This window comes from Heterodontus francisci, chromosome 7 (assembly GCF_036365525.1).
Source record: "Heterodontus francisci isolate sHetFra1 chromosome 7, sHetFra1.hap1, whole genome shotgun sequence".
NCBI lineage: Eukaryota > Metazoa > Chordata > Chondrichthyes > Heterodontiformes > Heterodontidae > Heterodontus > Heterodontus francisci.
The window spans coordinates 13,911,352-13,923,407 of NC_090377.1; the positions used below are offsets into that span (position 1 = coordinate 13,911,352).

The 12,056-nt window shown below is 42.5% G+C and overlaps 1 protein-coding gene across 4 annotated transcripts in view; it reads right to left on the minus strand.

Moving 5' to 3' along the window:
• Positions 1 to 12,056, minus strand: part of ttll4 (tubulin tyrosine ligase-like family, member 4) — an 88,417-nt gene that overhangs the window by 16,884 nt on the left and 59,477 nt on the right. For all 4 annotated transcript variants that reach the window (XR_010975294.1, XM_068034822.1, XM_068034823.1 and 1 more), the window contains 2 exons: positions 9,487 to 9,621; positions 951 to 1,070 (listed from right to left, as the gene is read on the minus strand). Coding sequence is in view for 3 of the 4 variants with exons in the window: in XM_068034822.1 (XP_067890923.1) it covers positions 951 to 1,070; positions 9,487 to 9,621 (255 nt within the window). In the remaining variant the exon portion in view is untranslated. The remainder of the gene's footprint in view (positions 1 to 950; positions 1,071 to 9,486; positions 9,622 to 12,056) is intronic.

The following is a 12,056-nucleotide window of genomic DNA, read 5'->3' on the forward strand; positions in this document are numbered from 1 at the left end:
GTGATGCACTGTGAATTCACTGATTTTTTTTCCCTCAGGATGATTTCGCCTGTTGACACTTTCTCACTCCTGTTAGGCTCTGATTAAATGTTTTTCTGAGGTGATGGAGAGAAAGGAATGGGAGAACCAATTGTAAAAAATAAAGTATAACCAAATTTCCTCACGTTAATTTTTAAAAATCTATACAGAAACAAACATTTTAAGAAACAAAGGATATCAGGCATTGGCAGTTCTAAGTATCTTGGGAAGCACTGTAGCCCATGCCAAAGGACAAGCAAGACTGCTCATACCTCTACCGGTGTAACTACAGAAGAATGTTTACGCTTTCATATTTTATTTATTCCCCTTGTAAATAGATATCAAAAAAGTGGCTGCTGTGCATTTATGAATGAGTCATTTCAACACAGGAGGCAGCCATTCTCCATGCACTATATTCACATTGGAATACTCTAACCTAACCCCTTTTTCCTGTTCACTCATTGTATCCTTTAACATTTTTTCGTTTGTCTACAGTATGCTTGTTAATTTGAGATAGTTTTTCTGCTCAAATTAAGCCATTTAAATACAATCATATAAGCACTATTTTTTTCAACTCAAACTTACAGATAACCTGCACTAAGCGACTAGGTTAAAACGAGCAGACTGCAATTCACTCTTAAATACTGTGATTGATACAAGAAAGTCACTCACACCTGGGATGGAACCATGAACTTTGGCTAAGCCAACACCACACAAACCCAACCACTTATCCCACCCACTCAGGGAACACTCCAGCATAATTTGACACGATTAGCTAAGTCATTATAATAAATGAAATAGATGGTCATACTGTTTAAGTTATGATTTGGAATACGGTCACATATTTCTTGTTCAGTTAGTGACTCGGAACCATGTGATTCAATATATCATGGTAGCAAATGCTTAAGAAACACAGGTTGTAACTTCTTTACCTTTTTATGTTGTTTGGAGTTACATCGTCCTTTTGAGGAATAATGAATCCAGCCAGATTCAGGAGATCGCTAATCATCTGTCCCTTAATGCTAATATCCAGTGTGGAATTTGAATGTAAACTGAGTGGAAGAGGTTAAGAGGATTAAAGGTTACAATGACTCAGCAACAAAGCGAATTTTATTTAAAAGGAACAATATGTTTGCCTACTTAAGTGACTGTACAGTAAAATGAATTTATTTTGTGTAAAGCATTAAGACTTTTGACAAACATGATAAACCTCAATAAAAATGAAATATATATTTTAAAACCATTATCTTTCATGGGTTGTATTTTTCTTAAACAATTTTTGCAAGAATTCAGCAAGCTTGTACTCAATATCATTGATGCTAGCTCTTTGTGCTTTCTGTCAGTCACATACAACTCTGGACTGGATGAGTGGGCAGCAATACACAGAATCACACAACACAGAAGATCATTCGCCCCAAAGTGCCTGTGCTTGTTCTTTCCAAAGAATATCCAATTAGCCCACTCCCCTGCTCTTTCCCCAATGCCAGGCAAATCTCTCTTTTTCAAGTATAAATCCAATTCCCTTTTGAAAGTTACTATTGAATTTGCTTCCACCACCCTTTCAGGCAGCAATATATTTTTGGAATTGAGCAAGGGACTGACAATTTTAGTGCCTGTTTCTGAGCTGTTTGTACCAGGACAGCTACTCAGTAAGTATCTTGCAGAGGGGCTTGGGAATGACTACATAAGACTTGCATTATGTCCTGTGGGTGGGTCAGTAACTTGAGGACCCAGATTGAAGATAATTGGTAAAAGCAGAGTGGAGAGGAGAATTTATTTCCCCCACACAGAAAGTTGTGATGATCTGGAATGCACTACATGATAGGGAGGTGGAAGCAGATTCATCAATTAAATACTTGAAAAAAAAGAGAACAGTTGGACAGCTATGAGGAAAGAGCAGGGAAGTGGAGATAGCTCTTTCAAAAAAGCCGACAGGTGTGATGGACTCAATGGCCTCCTCCTGTGCTGCAAGAGCTGATGATTTTCAGGAAACTACAAACTTGGTGAGAAAAGTCATCCCTCAGCATCACAGCATGGGGGCGGAAGGTGTAAGAAAATAGTGAGATAGGAAAATAGCAAATGTAACTCCTTTATTCAAAAAGAGAGGGAGACAGAAAGCAGGGAACTACATGCCAGCTAGCTTAACATCCGTCTTAGGGAAAATGTTAGAAGCTATTATTAAGAACATAAGAAATAGGAGCAGGAGTAGGCCATTTGGCCTCTCAAGCCTGCCCCACCATTCAATAAGATCATGGCTGATCTGCCCAAGACCTCAAATTCTCTTTCGTGCCAGCTCCACATAGCCCTCAACTCCCCGATATTTCAAAAATCTATCTACCTAACAGCCTAACCTGTTTAGCTGTTCTTGATAAGTTAATCCTTTCATCCCAGGAATCCCTTTTGAACCGCCTCCAATGCCAGTATATCTTTTCTTAAATACGGGGATCAAAACTGTACACAGTATTCCAGGTGCGGCCTCACCAACACCCCGTACAGTTGTAACAAGACTTCCCTATTTTTAAACTCCAACCCCCGAGCAATAAAGGCCAAAATTCCATTTGCCTTCTTAATTACTTGCTGCACCTGCATGCTAACTTTTTGTGTTTCATGCACAAGAACACCCAGATCCCTCTGTGCTGCACTTTTTTGAAGTCTCTCTCTATTTAAATAATAGTCTGCCTTTTGATTCGTCCTACCAAAGTGCATGACCTCACACTTTCCTACTATAAACTCCATCTACCAAGTTTTTGCCCAACTTATCTATATCCTTATGTCCTCATCACAACATGCCCTCCCACCTATTTTTGTATCGTCAGCAAATTTGGATATATTACACTCTGCCCTCTCCTCCAAGACATTAACATAGTCAATAATATAGATAGTAAATAAAGATGACACAGCAGGTCCTTTAGAAAAACTCAAGGCGATCAGGCAGTCAACATGGTTTTCTGAAAGGGAAATCATGTTTAACCAATTTATTGGAGTTCGTTTGAGGGAGTTACATGTGCTGTGGATAAAGGCGAACCGGTGGATGTATTGTACTTAGATTTCCAGAAAGCATTTGATAAGGTGTCACATCAAAGGTTATTGTGGAAAATAAAAGCTCGTGCTGTAGGGAGTAACATATTGGCATGGATAGAAGATTGGTTAGCTAACAGGAAACAGACAGTAGGCATAAATGGGTCATTTTCTGGTTGGCAAGATGTAATGCGTGGTGTGCCACAGGGTGCTGGGGCTGCAACGTTCTACAATTTATAGAAATGACTTAGATGAAGGGACCGAAGGTATGGTTGCTAAATTTGCTGCTGACACAAAGACAGGTAGGAAAGTAAGTTGTGAAGAGGACATAAGGAAGCTACAAAAGGATATAGATATGTTAAGTGAGTGGGCAAAGATCTGGCAAATGGAGTATAATGTGGGAAAGTGGGAAATTTTCCACTTTGGCAGGAAGAATAAAAAAGCATGTTATCTAAATAGGGAGAGACTGCGCAGCTCTGAGATGCAGAGGGACCTGGGTGTCCTAGTGCATGAATCTCAAAAGTTTAGTATGCAGGTACAGCACGTAATTAGGAAAGCAAATAGAATGTTATAGTTTATCGTGAGGGGAATTGATTGCAAAAGTAGGGAGGTTAGGCTTCAGCTATACAGGGCACTGGTGAGACCACATCTGGAGTACTGTGTACAATCCTGGTCTCCTTATTGAAGGAAGGATGTAAATGCGTTGGAGGCAGTACAGAGAAGGTTTACTAGACAAATACCTGGGATGGGTGTGCTGTCTTACGAGGAGCGATTGGACAGGCTAAGTTTGTAACCGCTGGAATTTAGAAGAGGTGACTTGATTGAAACATATAAGATCCTGAGGGGTCTTGACAGGGTGAATGTGGAAAGGATGTTTTCCCATGTGGGAGAATCTCAAACTAGGGGTCTGTTTAAAAATAAGAGGTCGCCCATTTAAGACAGACGAGGAGAAATTTTTTCTCTCAGAAGGTCGAGAGTCTTTGGAATTCTCTTCTTCAAAAGGCAGTGGAAGCAGAGTCTTTGAATATTTTTAAGGCAGAGGTAGATAGATTCTTGATAAGCAAGGGGGTAGAAGGTTATCGGGGGTAGATGGAAATGTGGAGTAATCAGTTCAGCCATGAATTTACTGAATGGTGCAGCAGGCTCGAAGGGCCGAGTGGTCTACTCCTGCTCCTAATTCGTATGTGCGTAAGCCTAATTCCACTGTTCATGATACGAGCCTCATCTAAGCAGAAAGATATTTAGCAAAGGAAGCTGTCTTTTCCATCACCCACCTCCCAAAAAGCAAGCAGAATAAGGGAAATCAATGCCTAGATTGGTGTCTTGCGCATCCTGGTGGCCAGCTACAAGAGGTACTGGTGGCACGTGAGAAAAAAGGATCCCCTGCTCTTGATGGTGACCGTCAGGTCAGGGAAATACAACTGTGGTCTTGAGAAAAAGAAAAGGGAAATTGCAAACAGATCAAAAAGGTTAAATCTGCCCCAATATCTCAATAAAAAATAAATTTTTGAAGGCAAAAGCAGTTACATCTTCAGAGAGCTGCAACTGTTTTGAGTCTTCAAAAATCAAACTTTATGCAAACAGTTTTTGTGAATATTTGGACCAGTGATTAAAAAGTTTATCTGCAGCAAACTTAGCCAACTATAGGTAATTGAAGCAGGATAATTCCTAAATCTCAGAGTTATACAGCACAGAAATAGGCCCTTCGGCCCATGTGGCCGTGCCAGCCATCAAGCACCTATCTATCCTAATCCCATTTTCCAGCACTTGGCTCGTAGCCTTGTATGGTATGATGTTTCAAGTGCTCATCTAAATACTTCTTAAAGGTTGTGAGGGTTCCTGCCTCTACCACCCCACCAAGCTTACTAGCCTTACCATTCTGTCTCCTCTTTCCCTCCCCACCCCCACCCTCCCCCAAGTGAGACGAACACTGGGACTGGTTGCAAACGAAGGCTGTACCCACCTTTGCAGGCTACTCCCCTCTGTTGGCAGTGTGTTCCAGATTCCAATCACCCTCTGGGTGAAAAAATGTTTCCTCAAATCCCCTCTAAACCTCCTGCCCCTTACCTTAAATCTAAGCTCCCTGGTTATTGACACCTCCGCTAAGGGAAAAAATTTCTTCCCATCTACCCTATCTATGTCCCTCATAAAATTGTATACCTCAAATCAGGCCCCCCCCCCCCGCCCCCCCGCTTAGCCTTCTTTGCGCTCTAAGGGAAACAACTCTAGCCTATCCAGTCTCTCTTCATAGTTGAAATGCTCCAGCCCAGGAAACATCTTGGTGAATCTCCTCTGCACCCTCTCCAGTGCAATCACATCCTTCCTGTCGTGTGGTGACCAGAACTGTACACAGTATTCCAGCTGTGGCCTAACTAGCATTTTATACAGCTCCATTTGCGTGACAATTTAAAAAAAATTGTGATGCACACAAAGTTAGGGCGCAGTGCAACATTAAGGTCAAGCAAAGTTAGAGGGCAGGGGAATGAATTAGACCTGGGGAAGGCAGAAGACTGAATGAGAAGATGGAAGTGGAGGAGTGGATGGGAAGGCATAAAGGGAAGCAAAGGCAAAGCAACGAAGTCAACAGAGGGGAGTAGCCTGAAAAGGTGGGGAAAGCCTTCCTTTGCAACCAGTCCTAAAGTACCAGCCTAGATTATGTGCAGCTTGTACCAACAGCCCTCTTAGGCTGACTCAGAGGAAGCACTACCGCCTCCAACAAGTTTAACAGCTCTCAACTTCAGCAAGTTGAAGTTACCATACAAGGGAGATGCGGGTAAAAGAAAATCTGTGCTGAGAGATATAAACAACAATCACATTGAGTTTGCATGATGTCCCTTGAAAAGCCATTTTAATGAAGATGCTAATCCATTTGAAGGGGAATCTAAGGCTAGGGTCCATCACTATAATATAGTCAACTGAAATTCAATAAAGAATTCAGGAGAACTCTGTCTACTCGGAGTGGTGAGAATGTGCAGCTCGTTACTACGTGAAGTGATTGAGGCGAATAGCATAGATTCATTGAAGGGGAAGCTAGATAAATAAATAGGGAGAAAAGAAAGAACAGCAGGGTATGTTACTAGGGTGAGATGAAGTCGGGTGGGAGGAGGTTCGAATGGAGCATAAACACTGGCACAGACCAGTTGTGGTGAATGGCCTGTTTCGGTGCCGTAAGTTCTGTGTGATCCATTTAATATAAAAAGACCAAACTTTTGTTTCAGTACCAAGCAGAGAATTCCACATGGATGCATCAATGTGTTAGTCACCAATATACCACAGCCGGCAAAAGCAGCCGAGTAACACTGAAACTTAAAATATATGTATGCTTTTTAAAATTAGTAGCTCAAGTAACCTGTCTGAAAGTGCCACAGATGTACATATGCCAGCACTCATGAACTGATTGAGAGAGACATGATTTTACAGCGAAATCCAGCCTCAATTGCAAGCTCAGGATTTTTCTGTCAGGACGGTACTTTCAGAGATTCAGGTACTCTAGCAAAAGGCAGGCAAAACAACAGGCTCTTGGCAGCCAGGAGGTAGAGCAAGGGTGGCGCATTGTTTAGCCAGTGCACTGTGGCTAGTCTTGGCTGCCATTTGCCCCCTCCGGTCTTGTCTGACCAATCACAGCACACGTCCGTCTTGATCAACAGCTGCGCTGGTCAGCCTCAAGGGGGTAGATCCCATCCTGATGGATGTGACTTTTAATCAATCACCTGCAGTCATGCTTTGATGGACTGGCTGTCCATATAATAGTGGTTGCACCTTGGGACGCCTCAATCAATACGAAAGCCATTATAAATGGTATTACAACGCAACTATTCATTTCTGTATGGCCAGCCACAGATATCACTCAGACTCCCTCACTAAGGGCCATCCTAACTGCTGACTGCTGCAGGATTAAGATGCGGTCCTTCCGTCATTGTGTGTCCAACAGGCAAGTCATATAATAAATGGTTTGTTACTGCTTTGTCATGTTAACTGTATCAAGAAGCATAAGGCGAGAGCAACCCATAATCCTAATTTCATGACGGAATTTTTTTTCAAATCAGTTCCTTTTAAACTGCTTACTATTTTAGTTATTTGTCTTTTAAGAGTTAATTAATTAATAATGCACGTTGGAATATCACAAGTGTCAAGTATTGCTAATTTTATATATCTAATATAGTCTATGCTACAATAAAATAATTTCCCCTAGAATTATTCGGGAAGTACAGTACTGAGTGTTATTTTATATAATTCTATTGATGGAGTTACTTTTTTTGTATCTCCTTCACTTAAAAAGGAAAAGCAGCACAGTTGGTGGGAATGAATTCAGTGATTAACTGGAATAGTTCTGTCTTGAAGACAGTTTAGAGATGTTTTGCAGCATTCGCTCTGTCAAGGTTGTTTTGTCTCTGGTAAGTCAGGATAAGTGCAGGATCCTTCAACCTATGCATCAATAGTGACAGGTTTGAAGAGCAGAAGCTCCACTATCAGAAGCAGTAAAATAATTACATCTGAGGTTTGAGTTATTGAGTAGACGAGGGTTCTATTTCCTAGAGTTAATGGACTTGACATGCTGGAGGATGTTTCTCCTGGCTGCGGAGTCTCGAAGTAGGGGGTCACAGTTTCAGAATAAGGGGTCGGCCATTTAGGGCTGAGATGAGGAGAAATTTCTTCACTCAAAGGGTTGGGAATCTTTGGAATTCTGCACCCCAGAGGGTTCTGAAGATTCAGTCATAGAAGTATATTCAAGGCCGAGATTGATCGTGTTACGCCAATGTGCTTTGTTGAATGATAATTTTCTTTAATCCACTGACCGGAGATATGAATTTATATTATTAAATTTAAAAAAGAAAAGCTACAAGGATGACTTTGCTAGCAGCTTAGGCTGGTCACCTAATTTGCTATACTGTATCCTACATGCAATGCTCGTCAGGAGGGAGACAAAATGTCTGCTCGTGCCCCAGCAAGAACCAAGACTCAAAGTTTAAAAGAACTACCTATTCTTTCAGCAAGCAGGGAAATATTGCTAACTGTCGTGTTTGAATCACTGGGTGACTGTCATGTGACAAGCCCCTCCCCATCTGTGGTTTTAAGCTCATGACTTTCTGCAGCAGAGAAGAGAAGCAACTGGACTATAGATATGTAAAGACCCAAGTGGGAGTCCCTCTCTTTCTCTCCATTCTAACTTGAAAGCTTCAAATCCTGCTTGTTGACTACCTTTGCATACTCTGGCTACAATCAGAAATCCCGTTGGAGGAAATCATCTGCATCGCCATTTCCAAGAGACCCACCGAACCAGTCATCTACTTCTTCAAACTAAAAGCCTCAGGACCATCGACTTCAGCTAAAAGCCAGCTGAATCACCAAACCCCACAGACTGTATACCCTTTTATATGACCTCTAACTCAAGCAAATTATCTTTCCCCACTCTGTAATCTATTTGTGTGCATGTGTGTGTAAACCTCTAGTGCATGGGCATGAGTGCATGAAAGTTGGCATGTTGTTTATTATTTTTGTTAGTTCGGTTTAAGTACAATAAAGTTAACCTCTTTCTTTGTTAACTCAAGAAAACCTGTCCGATTGGTTCTTGTATTGATCATAGCAAGTAAGTAATTCACTGATGTTAGGATTATATTCACTGGAGTTCAAAAGAGTGAGGGGGGGAAATCTTATAGAAACCTATAAAATTCTAACAGGACTTGACAGGGTAGATGCAGAAGGATGTTGCCAATGGTGGGGGAGTCCAGAACCAGGGGTCATAATCTAAGGATACGGGGTAAACCTTTCAGGACTGAGATGAGGAGAAATTTCTTCACCCAGAGAGTGGTGAGCCTGTGGAATTCGCTACCATAGAAAGCAGTTGAGGCCAAAACATTGTATGTTTTCAATAAGGAGTTAGATATAGCTCTTGGGTCTAAAAGGGATCAAAGGGTATGGAGAGAAAGCAGGAACAGGTTACTGAGTTGGAGGATCAGCCATGATCATAATGAATGGCGAAGCAGGCTCGAAGGGCCGAATGGCCTACTCCTGCTCCTATTTTCTATCCTTCTATGTAATCAAACACTGACTGAGTTGGCCAGTACATCCACTTTAAGAAATAAACCTGTTGTGGTCAAACAAACAGAGGGAAAATAAGGGTCACAGACCTGAAACGTTAACTCTGCTTCTCTCTCCACAGATGCTGCCAGACCTGCTCAGTATTTCCAGCATTTCTTGTTTTTATTTTATATTAGAGGGAAAAGAGGAAAGCCCTTCGACCTCTCCCTTCTTAACCATTACAATAGATTTTTGGATACTAAGGGAATCAAGGGATTATGGCAATAGTACAGGATGTTGGAGTTAGAAAATCAATCATGGCCTTATTGACTGGCAAAGCTGGCTCAAAGAGCCGAGTGGCCTACTCCTGCTCCTATTTGTGATGTTATGAAAATTCTAGATGGTTGATTACTGCAATGGTTATACTGGTACCTTGGTGAGATGTTCACTTCTAGAACCCAAGGTTTCAGGTTCTCATCAAGCATTATGTCAAATCCAAAGAGTTCGTGGCAGGTGTAACGATTCCGTACATACAAATGTATTTGGCTGTTCACATAAGACTCAGAGCTGCAGAGCAAGACAGACAGAGAGCATCAATAAAAACAGAAACCAATTATAACAACCAAATGAAAAGAAACTTAATTTTTTTTTAAAGAAAAGTTATTTGGAACTTTTCAAAAATGTTTATGAAATTCATATGTAAATGTTTTACGTTGCAGTCACATTGCCTTTCTAACCCCCACAGTCAGAGACAAAGACTAAGAGTAAGTTCCTGATCAGATTTTGGAAAATGTCAAAATTTCTGTTGTTGTTTAGATTTCAACGCAATATATTTCTGGATGAAACACCACTGGAAAACTTTTCATTATATCTCAGGGAATGATGTGGAGGGGCTCAAAAACTTAACACAAGCTTCCTAATGGTGAATCACAGTATATTAATTTTTGGCCTTACTGAATCCCTGCTTGGTGCAGTAGGGAAGCTATCATTGGCCTTATCTCCATGGGCTAGGGAGCAGAGCACAAGAACAAATTTGCATTTATGTAGCACCTTTCAGATCCTGAGGAAGTCCAAAGTGCTTCACACCTAATGATGAATGTTTGAAGTGCCATGGACAAGTCCAGAGCAAGAGGTATAATTAAATAAAGATTGCCATTACCAGATCAAGTGAATTTCGGAGGAATGTATTTACACAGTGTGTTCAGAATAAAGGCCTGCTCAGGTATAAAATTCAAACCCGACCTGGGCCCGACTCCACCACAGCCAACTTGAACCCGACCCGGGCCCCAAGTCCTTTAGTTTTTTCCGTGACTGACCTGACCTGAACATCGTTCAGCCGTTCTGCCAGCGGGCTATTTCCTGCAGATGAAGTTGTGGGAATCATGGATAAGCCTGAGCCCGTGACTTCCCAGAAACAGCACTGTCCAGCCTGACCTGACCCGAGCCCGAATGCTGGACTCAGAATACAGACCCGACCCGAACCCGACACATGTAGTCGGGTCCGGGTCGGATAGCAAGGCTTTAGCTCAGAATGTGGAACTGGCTGCCAAATGAAGTAGTTGAAACAGGTAACAGTGACACATTTGATGGGAGGCTTGATGCATATGTGAGGGGAAAATGGGAAAGAAGGATGTGAGGGCACAGTAGGAAGAGGCAATTCGAGTGCGAGGAGGCTTGAGCGAAGTATAAACATCTGCACAGACTAGCTGCGCTGAATGGGCAGTTGCTTAAATTATACAACAGCTTACATTTATAGAAAATCTTTAACCAGTACTGGGAGAAAGAGCTCCCATGTGTGTTGGCACTAATCAAACAGAGGCAGCTTCGGTGGATCGGTCACGTCTGCAGATTGGAAGACAGTCACATACCCAAGGACCTTCTGTATGGTGAGGTAGCAGGGATCAGACAACCAGTGGGGCTCTCAAAGCTCCGCTTCAAGGATGCTTGCAAACATGACATGAAGGCCCCAAATGTCGACTACCGCACCTGGGAGTCACTAGCTTGCGAAAGAGGGAAATGGCGACACCTGTGGACTGGTGTGCACAAGCACGATGACCAGTTGCTACAGTCGCTTGACAGCAGGCGCCAATGTCAAAAAAACTCGCAGCTTCACATGCAGCACATGCCTCTCAAGAATTGGCCTTCACAGCCATCAGCAAAGTTGCAAGAGAAGACACCCACCTAAATGGATTATTTGCTGCGTGTCCATCATCTTTCGTAGATGGAAGGATGCCAACCAACTTTAATCAATACCAAATTCAGATGAAAAGGTTTATTATTCATGACTTAGTCTCTACAAATCAGAGCCCTCCTTCACAAATCATGGTAGTTAATTCAGTGCAACTCAATTCAGTTTTAATGTCCCTTTAAGAGTAATCTCTAATCTAATCTTTGGCCTCCTTATCTCGAGAGACAATGGATACGCGCCTGGAGGTGGTCAGTGGTTATTGAAGCAGCGCCTGGAGTGGCTATAAAGGCCAATTCTAAAGTGACAGGCTCTTCAACAGGTGCTGCAGAGAAATTTGTTTGTCGGGGCTGTTGCACAGTTGGCTCTCCCCTTTCGCCTCTGTCTTTTTTCCTGCCAACTACTAAGTCTCTTCGACTCGCCACATTTTAGCCCCGTCTTTATGGCTGCCCGCCAGCTCTGGCGAACGCTGGCAACTGACTCCCACGACTTGTGATCAATGTCACAGGATTTCATGGCGCGTTTTCAGACGTCTTTAAAGCGGAGACATGGACGGCCGGTGGGTCTGATACCAGTGGCGAGCTCGCTGTACAATGTGTCCTTGGGGATCCTGCCATCTTCCATGCGGCTCACATGGCCAAGCCATCTCAAGCGCCACTGACTCAGTAGTGTGTATAAGCTGGGGATATTGACCGCCTCGACGACTTCTGTGTTGGAGATACGGTCCTGCCACCTGATGCCAAGTATTCTCCGGAGGCAGCGAAGATGGAATGAATTGAGACGTCGCTCTTGGCTGGCATACGTTGTCCAGGCCTCG